Below are 27919 nucleotides of genomic sequence, written 5' to 3'. Positions count from 1 at the left end.
AACGCTTGACACAATACCATGCAGTTTTGTATATCATTAAAGCGTTTGAATGACTTCATCTCAATGTCTAACTAAAACGAAAACCAAGAACCGGGAATATATTTTTTCCGGGAAAATGACGATTTTTTTTTTAAATATCGAAAAAAAATTCTAGGGTCGGGGCTATAATTTAGGGTCGGTCGGGTTAGCGGAAACACAACACATTTTATCAGTGGCCTAACGCGGGACAACGAAAAATGACGACATCTGCGTGTATTTATTGCTAATGAAATGCGTGTAAATTATATTTTATATAAGCTATTATCATTATTTATATATTTTCCTTGCCATTGATGTATAAGACTTTAATAATCCACAAAATATACAACTGTGTAAACATAGCGGAAACATTTTCTAATGCACGTATGAAAGTAACACCAGTACCGTGCGCGACGTCATGATGAGTTTCATTATATTTTAGTTTGTCCACACTTACGTTTGTACAGAAATCGTTTCTTTAATTTGGAAAATAGAACAAATGTTAATATTATCAAATACAAAAATCTGTTCCAATCTAAAAATACTATTACTCGGAAAAAATTATCTAAATTTATCACTTATATCAACACTTGATTACTTAACTTTCATGCACTAGTCCTCCAGAATATTTACATTGCATCATGTACTTGTTCTTTATGTGCAGTATTTGCATTGGTGTACGTATATGTGTGTGGTTACTGACTTTGTGTATTGTATATATAGAATATCACACTTATATAGAATATCACACTCCAATGTTGATCTCGGACCTGGGATTGGCCCCGAGATCACTCCAGGGGCAATCCCAGGTCCGAGATCAACATTAGAGTGTGATATTGTTTATCATATACCTAAAACACAACAAGTTGATAAACATTTTTTTTTTAAATGGGAGGGGGTGGGGTGGGGTGGCGGTATTGACCCAAACATAACGAGAATGTTTACATATCTGATGCTGCTATTTCTTTGCTTTGGGAATGTTACCTTATACTGAAGTAAGTTTGTTTTTTTACCGTTTCCCATCTGTTTAGCATCTATAAGTCGTTGAAATACGTCGGAAGATAATGGTTTTATTGCCAAGTCCTCGGGATTTTAGATTTCAGAAATCGTTTTAAAGCAGTTTTCTGCATCAAAATTGCCGTAAATTAACATTTTATCTCCATTAGGACCGGGAATTTCTGAAAATGCTTCAGTATTACCCTCCATAATCCTCCTACTGTTTTCTGTCGCCTAGAACGTTGATTGTTTTGAAATGAAGTTAAACGTGTTATTGTACTAAATAAAAATTGTTACTTGGGTTACCCCCCTTTGCTTAGATACTCGCTACAATTTAGCGCTGTTTTTGAAAACGTTTTTATTTAATTTTTCTGCTTAAATTAAATTCTGTCGTGGAAGAAAGTATCATATTTGAAAAAAAATTGTGTCTAACGTCATTTTTTCATGTAGTTATGTTAGATTTCAAAAGATTAAAGAAGAAATAGCCATTTGAAATTTGAGGGCGAGACAGCCCCTTGACAACGGCCCGAGACAGCCCTACCTACTTGCAGCTGTCTCACCCTAGCCAAGATAGGTGTATCAGGGCTGATACACTACTAGGTATATGATATACTGTAGTATTTGTATTTCTCTGTACCTTTTGTACATTGGTTTACGAGAATAAATCATCATCATAAAATGTAATACTACCCAATAATTGTCTTTAGAAACTCTCTAACAAAATTTGCATATCATAAATGCTTATGTATAACATATATTTTCTGACCTTGTCTGTCCATTGTCTCATAATTAATCCAACTGGGCTCGCTGATGGTAATATTGGTAACATTGTTACCGTTCACTGTTGTGATGTTCCGAAGGGAACAGGAACTCTCGGCAGACGAGAAATTAGCGAGATCAGTAGATAGTATTCCGTTGGCTGAAACAAAATGGAGTCCGTTACTTATAAGATAGCCTAGGTCACGCAAGCCGTTTGACTCCCCACTCGTAGAGCACTGTATTGACAAACGTGGCTCCGGTGACCTAGATTACATGTACTTATAAGACTCAAAAAGAGTAGTGGTCAGATCTTTGGAAATCAAGGTTAATTTATATTTTACTATAGTACAACTGAATATGAAATACAAATGTGGATCTGAGAAAATTTTTCTACAACATACCACAGAGATATCTTAAAGAAGCGCTTCTTGGATACATCTGAATGATGATGATCACTGTAAAATAAACAAGTCAACTAGTGTAAGGGTATTATATTCTGTACATAGATCCTTGGTATGGTGGCATAAAAGTTATATCGTATTGAGAGTAAAAAGAAAAATAGAATGAAATCTAAATACAAAGATTCACCATCACTCAAAACTCCCAAGCTGAAGGGGGACGTCCCGTTCTTCGAGTCATCCCGAATCTTCTTCAAAAGATGACATGTATCTGAAGATGAATAGGACAACTTGTTTAATTTCACATTGACCAAGGATACTGTGCAGAAGATGGGGTGCTGAAGTGCATCTAATCAACATAAACACGCAATTATATAGGTTCTGATAGCAGAGGATAATAGGGTTATTGAACTTATATTGGTGAATATTGGCACGAGTTGGTTGTGAAAATGCACGAGCTTGTGAGTGCATTTTGACAGCCAACGAGTGCCGATATTCACCAATATAAGCTCAATAACCCTTTTATTATATAGCTAAAGTATTTAGTTGTTAAATTATATCCCTTTTCACTCAAAATACTCCAAAATAGACGAAAATTCATCAATATTGGCATCTAAGGTGAAAGTGTGCAATATCAGCATGCATTTCCTATCTGTTCAATATTAAACCCGTCATTGATGATGAGGCAAACTGATTGTGTGAATGGGGGCATCACAATATATGTACAGTAAATTAACGATATCAAATACCGACTCTGTCAGATTCGGGGAACCGTCGTCTGTCATTTTCGCTTGTTTACGTCTTTACGGCAAGGTCATTATTGAACGCTCATATACTCAGAATGTTTCGGGCACACGCAATTTACGTAATGCAAAGTTTGCGTTCAATAATTTCTCAGGATATTGAACGCTAACATTCTCTAGATTTTACGCATATTTTATAATAGACTATTTATTAGCTATATAATACACATTTTTACAGACTTGAATTTTTTCTCGTTCTGTCTTGAGATACATGTACAATCATGAAAGCAGAAAGACACTAATTGTATCTACGTTTCGCACAATACTTTTTTTTTTATTATATCTGACTTGGTGAATGTATTTATAAAAATACAAATCAGTAGATTATGAATTTACAATACAATGAATTTTACAGATGCAGCAACTGTTAAATTGAAATGTTTTAAAAGCAAATATCTATAGATTAAATTTTTCTTGTGTTATATGATTATATGTAGCAGTCCTCTCCCTTTTCGAGTTACCAGGAGCAAACCACTCTTTTATGAAGTTACCTGGGGCAGATCTTGCATGCCATACATCTCTCCTTTATGAAAAAGTTTAGAAACATGCGTTGTGTCCTTAAAGTTACCTATAGCAGACCCCTTCTTTATTGAGTTAACTGAGACACTCCTCTCCTTTTTGAAATGACACAGGGCTCACATTTCCTGTATGAAACTAGCTGAAGCAGACTCATCCTTTACGGGGTTACCTGTAACAAACCTTTCTTTTACGGAGTTGCCTGTGACAAACCTCTTCTTTATCGAATTACCTGGAGCAGACCTCTCTTTTATCGAGTTATCTGGATCAAACCTCCCCTTTATCGAGTTACCTGGAGCAGACCTTTCCTTTATCGAGTTACCTGGAGCAGACCTCTCCTCTGTCGAGTTACCTGGAGCAGACCTCTCCTCTGTCGAGTTACCTGGAGCAGACCTCTCCTTTATCGAGTTACCTGGAGCAGACCTATCATTTATCGAGTTACCTGGAGCAGACCTCTCCTTTATCGAGTTAGGATGGGTTTCTAGGATCTTTGGTTGCATCACCGGAAGTTCACTGGAAAGAAGACAAGGATTTTATCATTCAGTAATGCATATATCATCAACCACACAATTAATCACTGTGTACTTCACTGTGTGTGTGAACTTTTTTTTATGAATAAAGCACTTTGATACGACAGAACGCGGAGTGTCAAATTACTCCCTGGTTTCCGGAGATAAAATGCAAACATGTACATGTTTTAAAGCAGATTACAGACTGTTCGCTGTTGCAAAATAAAGGAAAATATGCTCATGAATATTCGATTGCTTGTTGTTTTACGTCTCATTCAAGATATTTTGTCAAGAGACGTCACCAGCTGTAGATGAAGAGCAACAAATATATCCTTTATATGACGATCATGTCCGCAGCAGTGAGGGTTCTTTACCGCGACAACGCCCACCGTACCTTCATCACTTAGGTCACATCCGGAAAAAAAACGTGACATTTTCTTCTTATGCTGGGCGCTTAGCGAAAGAGCTGTCACTACCTAGATTTGACGCATGCACAGGAATCAAGAATCGAACCCAGGACCTCTCGGTTCTGTCTTTAAAAATGGAATCTATATAGAGGGTGCTTCATAATAATTATGTTTCATTTTTAATTCTTAATATGCAATTTGTCAAACAATTTTGTAATAAGAGTCCATATATCCAATAATAGGTCACAGTTATTATAATTTTCACATTTCAAGCATTGTTCTGATAAAATGTGTCATCTAAAAGTTAAAATGTGCGACTATGCAAAATTAAAATGCTTTATTTTACAAAATTAATGTTTCACTTTATTGTTTGTTTACATAAAAAGACTCGAGTCTTTGTTTACACAACACATATTTAAGGCTAAAATATAGCTTGCATTCAGAATGTCAAAATTTTGGTTGTCAACATTAAATTAGTTATACTCTTAATATCTAACATCAAGAATAAAAAAAATATTTACTTCAAAAATCGTGAACCAGTCCCTTTAAATTCTTTCAGATGACGATGAAAATTGGGAAAATAATACGTGATAATAAATATATTGTAACATGTGCAATGGTGTCACTTTTACATTTTCTTATTTCTTGAAAAATGGAGCTACCAAAAAAGCAGAAATTGTAATGCTATTCTTTCAACATTGATCACCGATAGTTGTTCAGGAAACATTATCCGAAATACCGTCTATAAAAGAAAAATAAACAAATGATCAAGCGCTTGGTAAATAAGTTTAGGGGGAAAAGACCCATTATCAGAGGGATGACAACAGAATACTGGTCCAGAAATGGTGAGAATACAGAAAATTGTGAGAGAAGTTGACAGTGTTAACTGAAACTCCGCATGAAATTAAGAGAATACAAGTATTTCTTGTGTTAAGAAATAAAGTACGAGTATTCGTAAATATTGCAGGATAACCTCTAAGGACTAGAATTTTGTTTTGAAATACATGTAGAAATGAAAGGTGAAGATAACGAACAGTGTTCAATCTCATAACTCCTATATGGAATACAAAATAGAGAGTTGGGCAAACCCCTGCCTTGGATTTCTAAAAAAAAAAAATCAAACTTAAGTTTAGTTTTCTTCTATTTGAGCAGTCAACATTTGAGTAAATTCTCAGACTTAAGCCCAAGTTTCATATTAAGTTCTTTTCGAGAAATCCAGGCGAGACTGTTGAAACCCTAGCTGTAACATCAATTTGCTCTTCAGTAGCTGTTTTGATTTTAAACTGATCATACGCATAGCAAGCTCTTGTGCATCGAATCATATCTTTAGAAACACCATATACAGGTGATAATGGCATATTGCTACATAAATATGGGAAGTTGACGATGGGGAAGCTGAAATCGTCCCGTTTGTCATAGAGTTGAGTTATGTTTCAATCAGCATTTCGAGACCGAGGAGGTTGTTCTGCATCATCCACGAAAAAAGACCTTTATTTCTATTCTACATGTACTGCAGCTCAGAAACATACAGCCGATGGTCTCCTTATATAGCCATGAATTAGGTCACTTCGTGACGTCATGGCAGCTTCCGAAAACACAATTGTGTTTACATGTTTTTCGTGGGCGAAAAGAGTGAGATTGTAGGTTTTCACCTTAATTTCTTCAACAACTGAACACAAGTCTTAGATTCGTTTTCACACCCATCTATATACTAGGAATCATGGTGACACCTACTTGTTTCATATTAACTTTTTCATTAAGTACTCGGCTACACTTGAGATATTTTACACATTTTCACACATGTAATATCACTTCAAATATGGAATATTTCCATTTTTTTTTAAAAACGAACGCTGACCGTGCTTACAGTGCGAAATTGTCCCCTGCTAACAAAACCAGTTGCATCGATATCGGAACGCAAACGATTGCTCTTTTGTTGAGTGTAAAAATCCTTCAGTATATTTATAAATTTGTTTGCAACATACATTGATCAATGATAGTGAAATAAACTTATCAGCTAACGATTTTATTCGTGTATTAGGAAAACAGGAAATATAGGATCGCAGAAAAGCCATGAAATAGATAGACATTCAGCAGTTATTTAAAGGCAATAAATAAACAAAGTATATTGGGGTCGAAGACACGAAACTGATATGTAAGTATTACATTTTAAACCCATATTTTCTTTTCTTGTGGAGGTCTGATATGTATCCCTGCTCTGGTGATATACTGATTAATCGGCATACATATGTATATTGGAGAATCTGCATTACATTACTTGCATATACATGTATTACAAGTGGATATTTTTCGCACTTTTATTCAGTTTGTGAGTAAAATGTCCAGAGTTTACACGTCAAAAACTTCTTCGAAAAGAATGTTTGATGCTTATAATTCCAGTACGTTCCCTGTATTATCAATTTCAAAAAACATTTGAATAGTTTCCCCCCACTATGTTATTTGTTTTCAGGCGCGTATGTATACTTCCGATTTTGGATTTATTGATGTGTAAATTATTTTCGTTTAGCTTTATTTTTAAGCAATGAAAACAATTGTGATATTGGAATTTTATATTTTAGAAAGATAATTCATATGGAAAAATTTAAAAATCTATTTGTGGTTCCGCCTTGGCCCCAGGAGTTCTGGTTTGAACAATTTGAATCTAACCTACACGGAGATACTTGCATATCAATTTGACAAATTTTAGCTTTGATGTTCATTTTAAAGATGACCCCCCCCCCCATATATATACATTGTCATATTCAAATTTAAATCCCTAGTGTGGTCTCACCCTGATTCTAGGGGTCAAAGATGGAAGAAATTGGGATCCACGTTATATAAAGAAACTTTCGTGCAGGTTTCAACTTCTTTGCTTGACTGGATCTGGGGTAAAAAAAAATAATATCCAACCCATCTTATTTTCTTTATCTATCAATTGCCTCTCCTTTGAGGATGGCATGGACCCCTTTACCCAAGGATGCATGTACTGAACAATAAGTTTGAATGAAATTGGTTCTAAAGAAGTCGAAAATATGAAATGGTAACAATGAGACAAACGACAGACATACTTTAATAAGAAAAGCTCATTTGAGCTTTCATTCCTGGTGAGTTAAAACCACTTGAAATAACCTGACGTTATACAACACTTAATCTGTCGCCCAATCAATGTAAACACTTTCTATTTGGAAACACTTCATCATATCTATATACATAATTCTATTCAATAGTTTTGTACAGAGTATTCACGATTATTCAAAGTTGAATAGTTCTACCAGAAAAAACAAACCACATTATAAATTGTCATTGATATCATTTAAGCAAAGAACACTTTATAGCATATACTCACACGGCGACATCGATTAACAAGAGGCCCACATGCCTTATCGGTTACCTGAATACTAGTGAAAAAGTATCACTACTCCCACAGACCTTATCGGTCACCTGAATACTAGTGAAAAAGTATCACTAATTCCATGGGCTATGAAATCTAGAAATAATTTCCCGTTCTGAATATCTAAGCTAAATTCTAATGTTCAGCAACAGTATAAAACGAAATGTGTTCTTAAAACTTCATTGTCCTCAAAATTACATACACTGATGAAAGGCTTTAAATAATATAGGTGTGTTAACATTAAAACATCAAAAGATATGACTAATTTGGACTCATCCTAAAGTCATAACCATGGGTTATGAAATTCAACATTTTTTGTACATACTTTTCTGCTATTCCTAAGTATGAATTTAGATTTTATACAGTATCAGCAAACTTATACATAAATACTATATGCTACATTTGGCCCCACCCTGGGGTCAGAACCCTTACTCTGGGGATCATCAAGTTTACAATTTTGATAAAAGACTACCTGCTCTATCCATTTAGTTTCAAATGAGTATCAATAGAACTAAATAAGATCTTGTTTAAGTGTTTTACACATAAACACTATAAAACAAGTTTGACCCCGCCCTGGGGTCAGAACCCCTACCTCGGGGATCATGAAATTTACAATTTTGCTAGTCTTGGCTGCTCTACATCACTATGCATTTAGTTTTTCTTTTATGTGTGCAGTTCTTGAGAAGAGTTTTGAAAATTGGTCAATTTTGGGAAGTTTTTGCCCTGCCCCTAAGCCCAGGGGTGCAGGAATCCTGAAATTTACAATGTATGTCCCCCTTGTTCCAAATAAGTTTCATACCAAATTTGAAGAGAATTGGGATGATAGTTATTAAGAAGAAGTTAAAAATGTCTATTGTTCACACATTTAATAACTGATCATTTTGGCCCCAACCCGATACCAAAACCCCTACCCCTGGGATCATCAAATTTACAATTTTGGTAAAGGACTACTTGTTCTTTCTAAATATCTATTTACTTTTAATTTAGTATCAATAGCACTAAAGAAGATGTTATCTAAGTGTTTTACACATAAACACTATATACCAAGTTTGGCCCTGCCCTGGGGTCAGAACCCCTACCCCGGGGATCATGAAATTTATAATTTTGGTAAAGGCCTTCCTGCACTACATCACCATGCATTTAGTTTTTCTTACACATGTGCGGTTCTTGAGAAGAAGATTTTTGAATATTGGTCAATTTTGGGAGTTTTTGCCCCGCTCATAAGGCCTCAGGGGTGCTGGAGTCCTGAAATTTACAATTTATGTCCCCCTTATCCCAAAGATGCTTCATACCAAAGAAAAGAATTGGACTGGTAGTTATCAAGAAGTTAAAAATGTTAAATTGTTAACGCACGACGGACGACGCACAACGCTCGACGACGGAAGACAACCAATTGCAATAGGTCACCTGAGTTTACTCAGGTGACCTAAAAATAGAAATGTTTGGAGATATCAAATAATCAGATCAAGATCAATCCATGATTACCCGGCACGTGTATCAAAATTTCTTGGAAATTAGACTATTTGGAAATTAAAATAAGTGCCCATTGAAACATGTTTTTTCTTTATATATAAATATATCTGTTTTGGCTTTTTTTCCCCTTTAAACTGGCTCATTACGCGAAAATTCTATTTAATGGGTTGTTAAAACACCTCGTACAAAAAAAAGTGATACAAGCTTTCAATCATTTCACATGGTTTTTGTGTGATTTCCTCCGGAACATAAAAAAAAGTGTTTTGTTTGCAAATAAGAGATTTTAGAGGCCAAATTTCGCTGTGATTTAATGCATGATATGAATATCTAATAAAACATACCCAAACGACTCAGATAGACTCACCTTCGAGGCCAAGCAAACAAAACCTAGCGAAGGTTTGAGATAGACGTTCTAAATAATTTGTTAAATAAAAAATATTTAAATCTTCAAAAACATATCAGTTAGAAAAAAGACATACCGTACAAATGTATTTCAAAAGAAATTGAAATTAAATGGCAAAAATCAAGAAATACTGCGATTTTTCAAATTTAAATCAAGCCCGATCGGAATATATATATGAAAAAAATAGTCATAGAGAATCAGAAAACTACATTTCCTTGGTGTCAAATGGTTTACAAAATAAATAAATTTATAAAGGAAACTAATTTCCTGTTGAAAAGTGCATAAATTTGCCACAATATGATTATTTTATGGCAAGCCCTTTTACTATTTATTCGTAAAATAAGATATCTCTTTAAATAAGAGAGATATCTCTTTTGGTTAAAGAGATATCTCTGTAAGTTAGAGAGATATCTTTTTACGCTTGGGAGATATCTCTTTAACCAAAAGAGATATCTCTTTAAACAAAAGAGATATCTCTTTAAACAAAAGAGATATCTCTTTAAACAAAAGAGATATCTCTTTACGTTTGAAAGATATCTCTTTACGCTAGAGAGATATCTCTTTCTCTTTGAAAGATATCTCTCAAAGCTAAAGAGATATCTCTCAAAGAAAAAGAGATATCTCTCTAACGTAAAGAGATATCTCTCTATCAATGTAAAAAGAGATATCTCTTTAAGTTAGAGAGATATCTCTTAAAATTTTCAAAAAGAGATATCTTTTTAACCTAAAGAGATATCTCTTTAGATTTCCCCCCCCCCCCCCCCCCAGTGATCATAATAACTTCTCCCTGTTGCACTGTCATTGAAATGATGTAACGCTATTTTTTAACCAAGCAAAATACTTCTAGTGTTTAAGGTTTATCGATCCTCATGTGATGTCATAGGTTATTGCAAAAATCTTCATAAACTAAACTTTGCACATGATAGAAATATATCTTTCTGAGGAATGTTATTCACTGGATATAATAAAAAATCTGGTAAACTATTAATACTGAAAAAGTTTACATTTTCCACAAATAATCAATTATTTATGATTAAAAAATGTTGTCAAGGGCAATAACTCCTATGCTGAAATTTCCTCTACTGGATGTCTATTATACATTGGTTTCCCTAACATCCACAAGTAATCTATACATATTTATGAGTTAGCAGTTTTAAAACTGTTGGTATCTAAATGTGTGATTTTCTGATGTTGATGTATACTTTTGTTTTTGTATGTCTGACATCTTTAAAAAGGTGGTAACATATACATTTTCTTTGGTTATTAATTGAATTAAACTATAATGAGTGGAAATTAATAAAGTTTTTCCACTTTTAACCATTAATATTGATAAGTCACATGAGGATGGAGCTACCTTAAATGGCGGAAAAGGTTGAAGAGGTGGTTGGGGTAACATTATCAAGTTGCCGAGAGACGAAATATAGTCTAGCACGCATATTTCATCAATTTATTCTGTTTGTTTTTTGCTACCTGTGTAAATTTCACATGCGGTAAAAGCAAAATGCAGCCATCAGGGTGTTGCTAAAACGCGGAACGGAAAACGGAACGGAATTTAAGAATTAGAATGATTAATGTAGATAAGATAACGGTAAAAACCTGGGGGGGGGGGGGGGGGGGGGGGGGGATTCATTTTCATTAAAATCAACAATTTGGGAATTGTTTACAAGCGATCAAACAACTTTATCTTAAAATTTTACATCATAAATTGATTTAGCGAATTTAGTTAAACGTTAGTATAAGAATTTACAAAGCATTTTACGAGAATTTTGAAATTTCGACATTGACAGAGGTGTTAGCGAGCAGTGACACCTATGGGTAGAAAAGAACACACGTGGCTTATACCCCCCTCCCCCTCTTCCCCATGGCAAAACGTCATTAAAGCACATGTACATGTATTTACACACAATACCGTGTATGTGTGTACTTACATGTACAACAGGGGGTGTGATATGTATAAAACAATAATTCATTATCTTATTTAATCAACAAATCAAACATCTTGTGTTTGATTTATTATTTTTTAACAAACAGGAGACTTAGTAACCGCAACACTCCAATCCTAAATAGGGAGGACTTCTGGCAGTTAATTTCTAAACTTAATACTTGTATAGCTTAACATTTCGATTGATTCAATTCCATTCAAGCATGAATTCTGTGTTAGCTCTTTAGTTATTTCATATATTATGAAATAAATCTGTTTAAAATTCCTCTTACTATTGGTCGTAAACTTAACCCTAGTTACCATTGGTTTTGTTTCAATCTTTCTTTCGCGCTGTATCTCTTCAGTTTCAACACTAATCCGCAGGATATCGGTAAATGTACGAACTTTCACATAGATTCATCCCAAATGATGGAAATCTTTTTTCTACATCGGACCCGTGAGCTTTAAAATTTAATTTGATACATAAATGTATATTGTACCAGGTGTAGAACTAAATTCAAATTTAAATTCAGTTATCTTAAACATATGTAGTTCGATTAAAAGCACGTTCGATTTAAAAAGGCTATGTTTGGGGAAAATTGTTCAAAAAATTATTTTATCTTTTACAATGTTGTTTTCGGGGGGGGAGGGGGGAGGGGGGGTTGTACACTTTATTCATTGGATGCGCTCTTAAAATCTTTTCTTACGATAACAGTCAGAATAAAGTAATAGAATTTGAAAGAGGGTTCAATTATAATTCAAGTCTTTTTCAGTATGTTATCTTATTATAGCGGCTGTTGGTACATTCATCAACAAAAGACATCGTGTCAAAATACATACACTCTGTAATAATGCATTAGTATGAGGTATCAATATGAAATGGTGAATTTTGAGGATGACTTCCTGTTCTTTCTGTAATTTCTGCATCCCTTGTTCATAATAAGTCTTTTGATTTCGCAAAAATGCTAAACTCCTCATAACATTATTGCAAAATATATTTTCCGTTTTCCGTTCCGCGTTTTAGCAACACCCCTGCCAATCATGGTAAGATTTGCTTTGGCGGGCTTCCGTTTTAGGGAGAATTCCTTAAGTATTCAAAGTAATAAAAATATTGGAAAGAGATATCTCTTTCTCTTTTAGAGATATCTCTTTTTCAATAATTAAAGAGATATCTCTTATACTTTGAGAGATATCTCTCTAGGAATTCTTAGAGAGATATCTCTTTAAGTGAAGGAGATATCTCAAGAGATATCTCTCTAAGTGAAAGAGATATCTCTCTAATTGAAAGAGATATCTCTTAAAGTATAAGAGATATCTCTTTAAGTGAAAGAGATATCTTTTAAAGTGAAAGAGATATCTTTTTAAGTGTAAGAGATATCTCTAAAAGTAAAAGAGATATCTCTCTAAGTGAAAGAGATATCTCTTTAAGTGAAAGAGATATCTCTCTAAATGAAAGAGATATCTCTCTAAGTGAAAGAGATATCTCTTTTTTAGAGAGATATCTCTTAAGATTAAGAGATATCTCTCATTTTAAAGAGATATCTCTTAAAATAAGAGATATCTCTTTAATTTAAAGAGATATCTTATTTTCGAATAAATAGTAAAAGGGCTTGCCATATTATTTAGTTATTTCTATCTTTCTATCAATTTTGATTGGGATCGGTACTGTTTTCTCTGGTTTGGTTCATATCTTTAAAAAAAAAAAAAAACACAACCGAGAGAAAACAGCGATCTTTTTGAAATTTCGTCAATTCATTTCAATTTCTTTTCAAATTGTGTTTGTCTAATATATCTTAAATGACATGTTTTTTGAAGATTTTAGTCGTAGATTTAAAAAAAAAAACAACTAACAAAACACCATAGCAATTTTCTTAGATATTTGTTTTATTTGTGATATTACAGTATGTAGATGAGTCTTCTTCGCAGATTTTATTAGATAATTTTATATCATGCATCAAATCAAAGGGAACCTTGGATTTTAAAATCTCTTATTTTACGAACAAAACACCTTTTTCGTCATTCCCGGAAGAAAAAGAAAACCCACAAAAAATCGTAAGTTGGTTTCGTGGGTGGAAGAAGTTCGCCTTCCCGCTGGTATACTACCCCCCCCCCCCCCCCCCCCCCCCCACCCCCCCCCCAGCTCTTTTCATAGAATTCACATTCTGAAGCTGTAGATACAACGTTCTGTATACTGTATTGATAAAACGGGTAATCCATTCCCATAATGCCATACTATGTCTATATTCAGAGGAATATAGGAGCGGATCAAACAATATAGACACTGTAAAGTTACATACAGTCGAGATAGAACGGAAACTAAGTAATCCTAGTGATGGAGGACTTCAAATTATCTAGTTGTGTATAAATCATAGTCTTATCTTCATATGTATAAATCATAGTCTTATCTTCATATGTATAAATCATAGTCTTATCATTGTATATATAAATCATAGTCTTATCTTCATATGTATAAATCATAGTCTTATCTTCATATGTATAAATCATAGTCTTATCATTGTATATATAAATCATAGTCTTATTTTCATATGTATAAATCATAGTCTTATCATTGTATATATAAATCATAGTCTTATCATTGTATATATAAATCATAGTCTTATCTCCATATGTATAAATCATAGTCTTATCTTTGTATATATAAATCATAGTCTTATCTTTGTGTATATAAATCATAGTCTTATCTTTGTATATATAAATCATAGTCTTATCATTGTGTATATAAATCATAGTCTTATCATTGTATATATAAATCATAGTCTTATCATTGTATATATAAACCATAGTCTTATCATTGTATGTATAAATCATAGTCTTATCATTGTATATATAAATCATAGTCTTATCATTGTATATATAAATCATAGTCTTATCATTGTATATATAAATCATAGTCTTATCATTGTATGTATAAATCATAGTCTTATCATTGTATATATAAATCATAGTCTTATCATTGTATATATAAATCATAGTCTTATCATTGTATATATAAATCATAGTCTTATCTCCATATGTATAAATCATAGTCTTATCTTTGTATATATAAATCATAGTCTTATCTTTGTATATATAAATCATAGTCTTATCTTTGTATATATAAATCATAGTCTTATCTTTGTATATATAAATCATAGTCTTATCTTTGTATATATAAATCATAGTCTTATCATTGTGTATATAAATCATAGTCTTATCATTGTATATATAAATCATAGTCTTATCATTGTATGTATAAATCATAGTCTTATCATTGTATATATAAATCATAGTCTTATCATTGTATATATAAATCATAGTCTTATCATTGTATATATAAATCATAGTCTTATCTCCATATGTATAAATCATAGTCTTATCATTGTATATATAAATCATAGTCTTATCTTTGTGTATATAAATCATAGTCTTATCTTTGTGTATATAAATCATAGTCTTATCTTTGTATATATAAATCATAGTCTTATCATTGTATATATAAACCATAGTCTTATCTTTGTACATATAAATCATAGCCTTATCATTGTATATATAAATCATAGTCTTATCGTTGTATATATAAATCATAGCCTTATCATTGTATATATAAATCATAGTCTTATCGTTGTATATATAAATCATAGCCTTATCATTATGTAAAACTTATACGGTACCAATTTTGATGCACCAGATGCGCATTTCGACAAATAAAATTCCTTACTTTATCATATACATAAATCATAGTTTTATCAATATACATTTCCATATCATACTTTATCATATATTTGATGAAAGCAATATGCAATGTTTTTCGGGCTATTGGCAATTACAGATACTACTTTACTGAAGAAATGTGTGTACTTGTTTTCTATTTTTATTTCAGATCCTAAACCATCATTGCTACTAGTACTAGCAATTATGTTTAATCGGTGTCTCTTTAAATAACGTATATATCAACACTATTTTAGAAATGAACGCCATCTTCATAAAACTTCCTTTTCAATCTCTTTTTTTGCACTTAATGAACATGAACTGTTTGGGGAAAATAATGACGTAAATAATTTAGAATGTTTGAAACTTTTACCACATTTGAACACAGATCTTTTATGATTTATAGATAAACATGAGGCATTTCAAACATTAATTTAAATGATTAAATTCAGGGTTTTTTTTTTTATTCATTGGGTAGTGTTTGATTTTAAAACATATCTGTTTTAAAACAGAAATACCCGTTAATATATATATATATATATATATATATATATATATATATATATATATATATATATATATATGACTTTATTCTACCGATACCAAAAAAAAATAAATATTTTTTTTTATATATAAATGGACAGAGGGTTTAAATAACTACTCCATTCTTTACCCCCCCCCCCCTCTCTCTCTCCTTTACTTCACTTTGCTCACGTCCCTCCCAATGGTTCCCCCCACTTACTTACACGTGTGGGGGTACAGATCTCTGTATTCGGGGTACTCACCGTTGTAATATTTCTGTTTCGACTGAGCCCTCCCCTAGTGTGACCTCTGATAACCTGGACTTCCCCTCCCCGTCTTGCGGGGCCCGAATGTGAACCTCCGTCGAACCATTTAGCAGAAGCTTCCTAGTGGGAGGAGAAACTACAATAGACCGAATCACTCAGTACCGTTTTGATACCGTGTACACAAACATGAATTAATTTCATCTAGTATACAATCAATGTCTGATTACATTCTAATTTCGGTACTGATGAAATGAGCATGGCAGCACATAATAATGCGTAATTTGCAAGTCCCCGAGTAGTGCCTAATCGGTCTAGGGCTGATATACAACACAGCGTGCTTCATGTCTGACTCACTTGTATAGTACATAAAAACAGTACTTTTTAAAATAAATTGATCTAATGACAATTTAACGAATGTTTTCTGTTCATACCTCCGTCCGTCAGTCTGTCAGTGATTCTGAAGATAACATACGCCCCAGTTGAGTATCTTACCTTTCGAAGCGACAACTAGATAAACACATAAAAATACAAGCACACATCGAATCCAGCAGATGAGTCCTAGACTGCGCGGTGATCTAAATGTGTCGGACTTCTCCATTGGTGTGTAAGTCATGTCCAGTGGTACGCAGATTTACGGAGTATAGATGAAGGAACAAGACACTGGGATAATGCTGTTTTAGGCGCATCTTCTTACATGAACACAGAAGGGTTTTCTGGTGGAGGCCAAAAAGAGGCCGTCAGTATGTGACCGGGCAGTGTTACGGATAGATAGATACGACCAGAAATAAACACACAATTAAGTACTTGTACAGGAAGTAAGTAGAACAGACGCGAAGTAACTGTAGAGAAAGAATCATTTCCACTGCTGTCATTGATTGGACCCCTTTTTGGCGCCTCTTCCGTTAAATACACAGTGGAAAGAATACTTATATAATGCGTGCAAGCTGAGCGAGATCGCACCTACTAAAACAGAAGTGCTAGTCATCATAAGTCATACAAACAAAAAGTGTATGAATTAGACCGTCATCATAGAGTACCACCCCATCTTTCTCTCTCTTTGTTTGCAAGGCACATAACGTCGATTGCTGTTGTGATGTTGACATCTTGTATCACAGATGGGGTTACATCGTCTTTTAAAATGTGTATGTGTGTTTATATATGATCATATGTGCGTGTATGTATGTATGTATGTGTGTGTGTGTGTGGTGAAGGGGAGGAGAGTCAGCCGGACATTGGACTAAAAAAAAATTTGGCAAGCAAGAAAATCTCCCCGTCACAGCCTCCTCCCCCTTGAAGTGGAAGCATATAGTGAAAAAATGTCCTTATAGTTTCCCGGTCCAAAGATAGCAGCTGACGAATTTAACATGAGAACTTCAAACACAAATTACTTCTGATGAAAAGACAATAAAACTATCTCTCTTTAGGATAAATTAAATGAAGTAGTTCCTCTGTACATGTGTGTACATTTATATATCCTCCCAGTAAATATAAATTATGAGAGAGATATGGAATGCAAAATTAATATATATACACTTTCAAAACACTGTAACGATCTCTGATAATTAAAAAAAAATCTTTAATGAAATGCAGTGTAACTCAGTTAAAGCGCAATAATTCAATATCAGAGAGAGGGAGAGAGAGGCTCCATTATGTATTTTAGTTGACATGCTCGTAATATTACGGTTGAATATTTATACTAACGCCATCACCGAATCACGGAGCTCTCTATCGCTATTAACTTTGACTGACTCTTAAATTAACTCTCTATCACTATTAATTTTGACTGACCCTTAAACTCTCTATCCCTATTAACTTTGGCTGACTCTTAAACTAACTCTCTATCACTATTAACTTTGACTGACCCTTAAACTAACTCTCTATCACTATTAATCTTGACTGACCCTTAAACTAACTCTCTATCACTATTAACTTTTACTTACCCTTAAACTAACTCTCTACCACTATTAATCTTAACTGACCCTTAAACTAACTCTATCACTATTAACTTTGGCTGACTCTTAAACTAACTCTCTATCACTATTAATCTTGACTGACCCTTAAACTAACTCTCTATCACTATTAATCTTGACTGACCCTTAAACTAACTCTCTATCACTATTAACTTTGGCTGACCCTTAAACTAACTCTCTATGACTATGAACTTTTACTTACCCTTAAACTAACTCTCTATCACTATTAACTTTGGTTGACTCTTTAACTAACTCTCTATCACTATTAATTTTGCATTGCTTCCCATCTAGGTTTGAAAATCCCAAAGAAGAAAAAGCAGTCACTAAATTTCCCGTTCAAATAAGGACTCCCCTAAAGGACTTGTTGATCTCCTAATATTGAAGAATTCCTATAGTCTGTTTCTTTGTATTAGTGATGTATAGAAACTGCCTATACCTACTGTATATCATTAAATCAGAAAAACAGACCATCGGAACTCTTCAATGGTGACTACCTGCAGGAGAGTAGAATGGCAGACGTAGTAATTGCCAGTCGAAGCTGGGACACGGTGTTTCCCACTATCATCTTGATTGGAGATTATGACAGCACTGGGACTGAGTAGACGAACAAGGAAAAAGACCACTCAAAGCCATGGCTGTAGCGGCCGAGGCGATATCGAGCTGGTTGTGGCTACGAAGAGGCAGTAGCTGGAAACCTGATCGTCTGAGGGGGGGGGGGGGGTGACTGATCGCCTGCTGTCCGTCATTCTGAGGACGTTCCGGGTTAGGGGATGAAACATCTGGATCCGGGGATAAAACCTCTGGAGACGGATGGATCCGGGGATAAAACGTCTGGAGACGGATGGGTCCGGGGATAAAACCTCTGGAGACGGATGGATCCGGGGATAAAACCTCTGGAGACGGATGGGTCCGACTGATGACTAGACGGTCCAGCAATAACATCAAAGCTGTGTCAGCAGATATATTAATCACATTTGAATTTTTAAATACTGTTGCCTCACAGCCACTCGACGTTTTGAATATCTATGATAAAAAAAATTGTCTTCCCGTAAACATAATATTCATATTATGTCTACAGGGAAACAATTTTTTTAATTATAGATATTTAAAACGTCGAGTGCCTGTGTGTTGCTTGCATTTGTAAGTGTCACATTTTAATATTTTTTTTCCAAATGTTTTTATCATAATGCAGTTCAAACTTTCATATTGTATTACTGTATTTGCATGTTGGGGTATTTTATACATTTATAATTTTTGAAAACCTCATCAATGCTTTGACATAAATAAAAGTATCAAAGCCTTTCTATAGAACGCTTAAAATTTTAGAGGCCGATTTGATGCTTTGCATTAAAATTACCTTGTTACAGTTGTGAAACAGTATTGTATCTGCTTCGATTCCAATTTAAACAAAAATATCTTCTGTTACACAGAACAAAATATCGATATTCTATTTCCGGATTTAAAAGGTTGCAGCAAGACATTTCAAATCGGTTGAATAACCGTAAACAAACTAGGCCTTATCAAAATAAACTAAATTTGACCTGGTACAAAATGAGGCATTTGTTCTGTGATCCACGCCTGAACTTCGTGTGTCGTCACCATCATTCAAATATTTACGGGAAATGCTCAGGATTTTAACGGAAACAGTCATTAAATAACAAAAGCGTATGTTTCACTTTTGCAGTTTGTGTCTGTCAAATTCACATTTTCATACACGTCGTATTTTATCTATACAATCAATGAACGTGGAAAAAGCTGTTCATTAAGGGAGATTGGGATGGATCTAATGGTCATCGGCTTGGGAAGCGGAATAGTGATTTTTACTGTTTTAGCTATGATCCTGTTGTGCTTTCTCTGCTATCGACAAAAGAACAGGTATGTTGGCAAAACAATGGGGTATAATTATTCTAAAAAAAATTTAATTAAATTTAAAAAATACAAATATATCAAGTACATATGGTTTATTTCGAGGTAGAGAAATGATTATCATTGAATTCCTTACGTGATGTTCTGTAAACTTCAAAATTCTCAAGGATTGTCAAAGAGAGAAGAAATATGGGGCAATTTAAAACTATGTATATGTTCGATGCAAGACTTAAAGGAAGGAAAGAGAATGATATCCTGCAGAACAAGTTCTGTAATTTCTTCCTTAATACTTGTTTCATCTCCATTAAATCAGACAGACTCGGGGAATCATAAGGAAGAGAACTTAGAACAATGTGTGGGTTTTCCCTACATGCACTGTACACAGAGCACTTATATGTACAGTGCAATATTAATGTACAATGTAGATAAGGCGCTTTGTGGGCACAATTAAGGGGTTGCCAGATAATATTATGTTCGATCAAAGTGTTTTGATATTTTGTCAAAATACACGCAATTTCTCCTTTCTGATGCATTGTAGGGATCTTACAAACGCCGAAATTCCTGTTTCTCGAACAGCCTACGCAGATCCTACTGACGCCATAACGGTGAAGCGATCTTCAACGTACTCCACGCCCTATGATCAGTGGAAATCACAGAATGGGGTGATGTTCGTCCGCAATATCTCCCAGAAAAAGAATCCTGGGTATTATAATGTCGATGTTCAGGACGGACTGTGTGAACGGGTGAAGCCGCCAAAAAAAAGCAAGGGCTCACATCGAGAGTACCTTAACGTGGAGCTGAAGGACTCCAAAAAGAGTAACAAGAACGCTCAGAAAGAGTTCTGGGACGCTCATGTTCAAAACAATTCTACAGCACCGGAAAAATCACAAAGTGCACCAGAAACTCAACGGAATGATGAGGTTCCGGTCCGAATCGAAAGTAAGCGAAACGATCTACCGACACCATATTCCTGTATAGAACTCCAGTAAACACGTCACACATATACACACCCTCTTGTTTCCAAGTAAATATTAGGAATTTACAGAACGCTGAACAAGTGTCAATGAAATAAAGAATTGTTTATTTTCAAAAAAAAAAATCACTAAACACAGAATCTATTCTCGATGTACATGAATGATGGGAGATTCAAGAAAGAAAATGGTTTCCTTTCCTATTGTTGGTTCTTGGTATTTCATATTTATCCAATCTGGGACTTGAGAGCTCGCCTGAATTTAATAATATATTAAGAGTAAAACACCAAGCTAGAATCTGAATAACTTCAAAAACACCACAATTCGTGTAGAAGATATGTTCAGATAATAATAAACTCTGATGTGACATCCTAAAGTCTGATCATTAGCCGTGAATTTTGTGCCATCTTTGAATTTCGGTGACATTTTGGAGAAGCTTTTGAAATCGCCCACTCACAGTGTACACCGGTTATCTGGGTCAGGTACATGTAGAAAATAAACAAGTTACTCAAGTCGGATGACCGCCCGTGAATCCCACCCAGATTTAGCGTTCTAATCACTACGAACAGTAGAGCTTCCGGTGTACCTCTACAGACGACATTCGTCAAGTTTTGTGCATGGAGTTATAAGAAATGATTGATTGATTGGTTGATTAATTGATTGCTGTTTTTTGCCACACTCAATTTTTCAGTTATATGGTGGCACCCAGTTTTTATTGGTGGAAGAGAGAACCCAGATACAATGTAACTCTGGAAAGAGACCACCGACCTTCCGCAAGTAAACTGGGAAACTTTCTCACTTACCGGCGCGAGCGGGATTCGAACCCGCGCCAACCAGGTGAGAGGCCGTGTGATTTTGAGCGCGATGCTCTAACCCACAGGCACTTATTTCATACATGCCCCCCCCTCCTTAATAATACCACAGGAGGGGGACCTATGTATGAAACAAGTGCCTGTGCTCTAACCACTCGGCCACGGAGTTAAAAGAAATGACAAGAGTTTATGACAGATGGTGGTGAACACACAGAAAAACCTTCAATAACATTTAATAGTTGTTCACAAACACACCACATTATAAGCATGAACGCCAAAACTGTGATGGAACACTTATGCGCACTATGTTGATGATTTACAGCTACACATAGGTACATGTACGTCATCAAACGGTGACCAAAATTCACCCGGCAGAGTATCGAATTACAATATACATTGGTATATCAAAATATGATTTTCTGTAAAAGGTGAAAAGGTACCGTGGTGGTTTGAAATGAAAGAATCCCATAAAGTTAAGTTGAAGCTTCACTTCTACATATCAGTAATTCATGATATTGTTAAAATGTATCGTGTTTTCTTTTCTTTTTAAGTTTTATGTCTCCGGATCAGATCGTACATGTACGTAACAAATAAAATAAATTTTAAAATTAAGAACAAACCAAAAAAACAAACAACAACAACAAACTATTCGTTCGCAAAGTAAACTGAAGTATCGTCGACTGCCCTATTTCGGTGACTGGCCAGAATCGGTGACCTTTTGTTTACGTGAGTGCCTTGTCGTTTCCGGGTGTAGATTGTGTCATCAATTTCGCAGTAGTGTTTGCAAACATATATAGAGAGTATGTCTTCAATTTATTTTCCGAAAATGAACTACTAGAAGGAGAGTATGCAAAAAATCAACACAAGCACCCCAAAATAAGCCCATTTACTTATTACTTTTTCAAGCAAACATTCAAATTGATATAAAGTATACTAAAATTCTACAATTCTACACTATGTTATTTTATTCATTGACGTCTAGTTGCACATTCCTCCTGTATATACGTTTTAACAGTTACAAACTTTTGACAAACCTATATATTAACAATGGTCACCGAAATAGGTGACGTCACCGTTTTAGGACCACAAAGTGACATGTTTTTTGTTACGAAAATATATTCAATTAACGAACCAATGAATTTGGAATTTTTGGATGAAAGTAAAGGAATCTAATTACTTTAAAGGTAGGTGTATAATTTATTTATTTAATCCAAGTGATTAATGAGAAAATCGCGGTTTATCACTAAGGTCACCGAAACTGGTCAGTCGACGATACATATTGTATAACAGGAAATTAACCCGCGAAGAAAATTTTCGCTATGTTCGTGAAATAAAGGTTCCGTTAGTTCCACAAACAGTGAATGATTCTGTAAGATATGCTGAAGATAAATTGAAGGGGGGAAAAAAATCACCGTTACCTGCACGTACATTGTATTTCTTCATGTATAAACCATATCTCCTTCAACAACTGCATACCCATTCAAATATATTAAAAGTTTACTTCCAGGGTAAAGTTTTTTCATAATTTAACACCTTTCTAGAATCCTCCATCGTCGATCGATTCCAATTGACAACGGGTAAGTATTCGCCACCGCACACAGAAGGTTTACATACAACAGGTGTAAACTACCTGCATCGATGTTCTACCTGATCGGACACGTGACTTTTGATAAATTCTTCACTTTATGCATCTTAAGGTAGTACTCTACATCGTCATAATGGCTTACTTCCTTTAAAACAAGGATGAAAAAAACCGATATCAGCAATATTTGACTCCTTTTCCGTTTAAATACCTAGCCGAGTAGCTCAGTAGGGTAGAATACCGACTGTTGAACTGTAGGTCGCAGGTTCCGAGTCCAGCACGGGTTTTAAATTTTGTTCTTCAGATTACCTTCTACTAAAACAATTTGAAATTTTTCAACTTCAAACTATTGTTGTGCATATCTTCCACTTTTCATCTACATCAAATTTCTCTGGTGTAGCATACCTCCTTAAAGGTGTACTACATCGTCACAATGGCTGACTTCCTTTGCAAACATGAATGAAAATATAAATGGCTACTGAGTCATACTACCCATAGTTCTCTGCGTCTCCGCACATACGAACTCTGGCAGAAGTTTGAGTCCGGTAGTACCTACCCTACCTCAATTTGACGTACTGTAAACGAAGACAATAGCCGTGGCTTGCGACGATGTATTTTAATGCCCCCCCCCCCCCGAGATCGAAGATCGGGGGGGGGGGGGGGTAGGGGGCATAATTGTTTTTGTCCTGTCTGTCTGAAACTTTAACCTTGCTAATAACTTTTGAACAGTAAAAGCTAGAGCTTTGATATTTCGCATGAGTATTCCCTGTGACAAGACCTTTCTGTGAGTACCAACATTTTTTTTTACCCCGTGACTTTGACGTCTGACCTACTTTTTGAAAACTTTAACCTTGCTAATAACTTTTGAACAGCAAGTGCTACAGCTTTGATATTTCACATGAATATTCCTTGTGACAAGACCTTTGGTCCATGGGTACCAACATTTTTTACCCTGTGACCTCTGACCTACTTTTAAAAAATTGACATTGGTCAGTACCTCTAAATGGTAAATATTAGAGCTTGGATATTTCACATGAGTATTTCTTGTGACAAGATTTTTCTACTGGTACCAAGATATTTGTCCTTATGACATTGGCCATCATTGAAATTGGCCATTATCGGGGCCATTTGTGTTTCACAAACACATCTTGTTCTATTCCTATTTTATTTAATTGTTGAGTAGGTTAGAGTGTCGACTGCTGATCTGATCTAGCTGCAGAACTGTAGCTCTCTGAAAAAACATTTTGACGAAACAGAGAGCTACAGTTCCACCCCTAATAAAAACCTTCGATTTACGGCGCACAAAAAGCTGCGCACGGTTGAGACCTAATATCGTTGTATTCTTGTGTTGCTGTCTCATAAATCTAATATAAAAAAATTCTTGACATATTTTCTTACTATAGTTGTGTCCAAACATACCTTCAAATATTCATTAAAGCCCCATACGACCCGAAAACTCCCAGCTTCAAATGAATTCGTGTGTTGACGTAGCCATGTTAGGTAGCCGGGTCAATTCGAACCCTGTTGTTGTTGGTATATATTCATAAAATTCGTTATAGGTTATGTATTCGCTCTTCATTTATTATCAACACAAATAATTTATAGAAATTAAAAAATAAAGTTTTTCTAAAGGTAAAATAAGCTCTTGATTAATGATAATGCTACAAAAGTCCTTAACACTCGTGTGAAAGGGATGAAGACGTACCGGGCCAGACTAATGAAAGCCGCATTATCGTGAGTTTATCTATTTGAATAATTATTATTTAAAGGAACTGGAATGATATATTATTTAAAATATTTAGCTAAAATATTTCTTGGGATATTAGTGCACATCTAGACGTTATTGTGCAAGTATGGAAATTAACCGGGGTTCGAATTGACCCGGTTACCTAACATGGCTACGTCAACAAACGAATTCATTTGAAGCTGGGAGTTTTCGGGTCGTATGGGGCTCAAAAATTGTAGAAAATCAAAATCCATCCCACATGCTTATCTTCAATACCCATAGAAACACTCCACAAAACAAGAGATGTTTGTAAAACACATATGCCCCCCATGGTGCAAAATTGAAAAGGGTTATACACACACATCATTTAATTGAGAGTAGTATCGTCAATTAAAAATATTGAGCAGAAAATATCTTCCTATGTCAAGAGTGAATAGACCATGTGACCTAAAAATCAATAGGAGTCATCTACTTCTCATGCTGTACCATTGTACCAAGTTTGGTGTCAATCAAGCAAATAATTCTTAAAATATAGGAGACAATATACTATGTCCAGTTCAACAACTGACTTTTGACCTCAAAATCAATAGGGATCATCTTCTCCTGAAGATGTACCAGTGTACCAAGTTTGATGTCTCTCAAGCAAAGGGTTCTCAAGATATTGAACGGACAGTATATTCCTATGTCCAGTTTGACCCTTGATCTTTGACCATGTGACCTCAAAATCAATAGGAGTCATCTTCTCCTGAAGATGTACTAGTGTACCAAGTTTGATGTCTGTCAAGCAAAGGGTTTTCAAGATATTGAACGGCAGTATATTCCTATGTCCAGTTTGACCTTTGACCACAAAATCAATAGGGGTCAATTTCTCCTGAAGACGTACCAGTGTAACAAGTTTGATGTCTGTCAAGAAAAGGGTTCTCAATATATTGAACGGACAATATATTCCTATGTCCAGTGTGACCCTTGACTTTTGACCATGTGACCTCAAAATCAATAGGGGTCATCTTCTCCTGAAGACGTATCAGTGTACCAAGTTTGATGTCTGTCAAGAAAAGGGTTCTCAATATATTGAACGGACAGAATATTCCTATGTCCAGTTTGACCGTTGACCATGTGACCTCAAAATCAATAGGGGTCATCTTCTCCTGAAGACGTACTAGTGTACCAAGTTTGATGTCTGTCAAGAAGAAGGTTCTCAAGATATTGAACGGACAGTATATTCCTATGCCCAGTTTGACCCTTGACCATATGACCTCAAAATCAATAGGGGGCATCTACTCCTTAGGATGTACCAGTGTGCCAAGTTTGATGTCTTTCAAGCAAAGGGTTCTCGAGATATTGAGCGGACATTATATTCCTATGTCCAGAGTAGATTGACCCTTGACCTGAAAAACAATAGGGGTTATCTTCCACTCATAACCAATCCACATATGAAATATCATTATCATCAAGTGAATGGTTCTCAAGATATTGAGCGGACAACATGTAGTCTACAGACCGACCGACAGTTGCAAAACAATATGCCCCCTCTTTTTCAAAGGGGGGCATAAAAATCATTATTATCAAGTGAATGGTTCTCAAGATATTGAGTGGACAACATGTGGTCTACCAACCGACAGGTACAAACCAATATGCCCATCTTCTTTGAAGGGGGGCAAAATAAGAAGGCTATCTCTTGAAAACTGTGGGAGGAGTAGGGCGGACAAATTATGTACCCTCCATATAATAATTATTTTCAAATAAAGGGGCAAAACTCCTGGAAAAAAGGTCAAAATGGATCAAAATTGCAGTATGATCTAGAGTGACCCACAAAGAAGCTACACAGCAAGTTTCAGCATGATGTGTGAAAGGGAAATGAAATTATAAAGAGAAAACCCCGAACGGACATCGCTGTACCATAATACGTCCCGTCTAAAGACAGGCGTATAAAAAACAAGAGGTCCATGGGCCACATCGCTCACGTGAGTCACCTTGGTACAAATTTTAAAATTTTCCCTATATATTCGCATGTAAAACTTTGATCCCTATTGTGGCCCGAACCTACTCCCGGGGACCATGATTTTTTTCAAAATTGAATCTGGACTATGTCAGGAAGCTTTCATGTGAATGTAAACTTTCCTGGCCCAGTGATTTTTCAGAAGATTTTTAATGATTTTCCCTATATATTTGTATGTAAAACTTTGATCCCCTATTGTCGCCTCATCTTACCACCGGGGGTAATGATTTGATTAAATTTGAATCTGCACTATGTCAGGAAGTTTTCATGTAAATTTCAACTTTCTTGACCCAGTAGTTTTTGAGAAGAAGATTTTTAAAGATTTTACCTATATATTTCCATATAAAACTTTGATCCCCCTTGTGGCCCCATCCTGCCCCCGGGGGCCATGATTTTTACAAACTTAAATCTGCACTTTGTTATAAAGCTTTCATGAAAATTTCCACTTTCCTGGCCCAGTTGCTTTTGAGAAGATTTTCCTTATACATGTACATTTGTATGTAAAACTTTGATCCCCCCTTGTGGGCCCCATCCTATCCCCGGGGGCCATGATTTTAACAAACTTGAATCTGCACTATATCAGGAAGCTTTCATGTAAATCTCTCTGGCTCAGTGGTTTTTGAGAAGATTTTTCCTATATATTTGAATGTAAAACTTTGATCCCCTATTATGGCCCCATCATACCCCCAGGTGCCATGGTTTTAACAAACTTGAATCTGCACTATGTCAGGAAGCTTTCATGTAAATGTCAGCTTTTCTGGCTCAGTGGTTCTTGAGAAGAAGATTTTTAAATGATGCCACCCTATTTTTGTGATTATCTTCCCTTTGAAAGGGACATAGCCCTTCAGTTGAACAAACTTGAAAGCCCTCCACCCAAGGATGCTTTTTTTAACCAAGTTTGGT

The 27919-nt window shown here is 35.0% G+C and overlaps 2 protein-coding genes across 18 annotated transcripts in view; one reads left to right on the top strand and one right to left on the bottom strand.

Annotated features, from left to right (window-relative positions):
- Positions 1–17567, bottom strand: part of LOC125648176 (uncharacterized) — a 30388-nt gene extending 12821 nt beyond the window's left edge. For 4 of the 16 annotated variants that reach the window (XM_056140602.1, XM_056140603.1, XM_056140608.1 and 1 more), the window contains exons 1-6: positions 16583–17567; positions 16088–16226; positions 3723–4003; positions 2362–2442; positions 2175–2228; positions 1781–1933 (exon numbers count right to left, since the gene is read on the bottom strand). In XM_056140602.1, coding sequence (XP_055996577.1) covers positions 1781–1933; positions 2175–2228; positions 2362–2442; positions 3723–4003; positions 16088–16226; positions 16583–16703 — 829 coding nt within the window. In that variant the 5' untranslated portion in view covers positions 16704–17567. The remainder of the gene's footprint in view (positions 1–1780; positions 1934–2174; positions 2229–2361; positions 2443–3722; positions 4004–16087; positions 16227–16582) is intronic. The other 12 variants (XM_048875134.2, XM_056140615.1, XM_056140616.1 and 9 more) reach the window with 5 other exon arrangements.
- On the top strand, positions 6501–21098 carry LOC125648178 (uncharacterized). 2 transcript variants are annotated; one of them, XM_048875137.2, is made up of 3 exons: positions 6501–6561; positions 19745–19935; positions 20465–21098. In XM_048875137.2, the coding sequence occupies exons 2-3, from the start codon at positions 19838–19840 to the stop codon at positions 20913–20915; spliced, it is 549 nt and encodes a 182-aa protein (XP_048731094.1). In that variant the 5' UTR covers positions 6501–6561; positions 19745–19837; the 3' UTR covers positions 20916–21098. The 2 variants fall into 2 exon arrangements, with proteins under 2 accessions (XP_048731094.1, XP_055996593.1); XM_056140618.1 differs by lacking the exon at positions 6501–6561 and adding an exon at positions 19164–19200.
- Positions 21099–27919: the final 6821 nt, after the last annotated feature.

Source organism: Ostrea edulis, chromosome 6 (assembly GCF_947568905.1).
Source record: "Ostrea edulis chromosome 6, xbOstEdul1.1, whole genome shotgun sequence".
Lineage (NCBI taxonomy): Eukaryota > Metazoa > Mollusca > Bivalvia > Ostreida > Ostreidae > Ostrea > Ostrea edulis.
The sequence above is the reverse complement of the archived record's forward strand: the minus strand, read 5'-3'. Positions and strand labels throughout refer to the sequence as shown.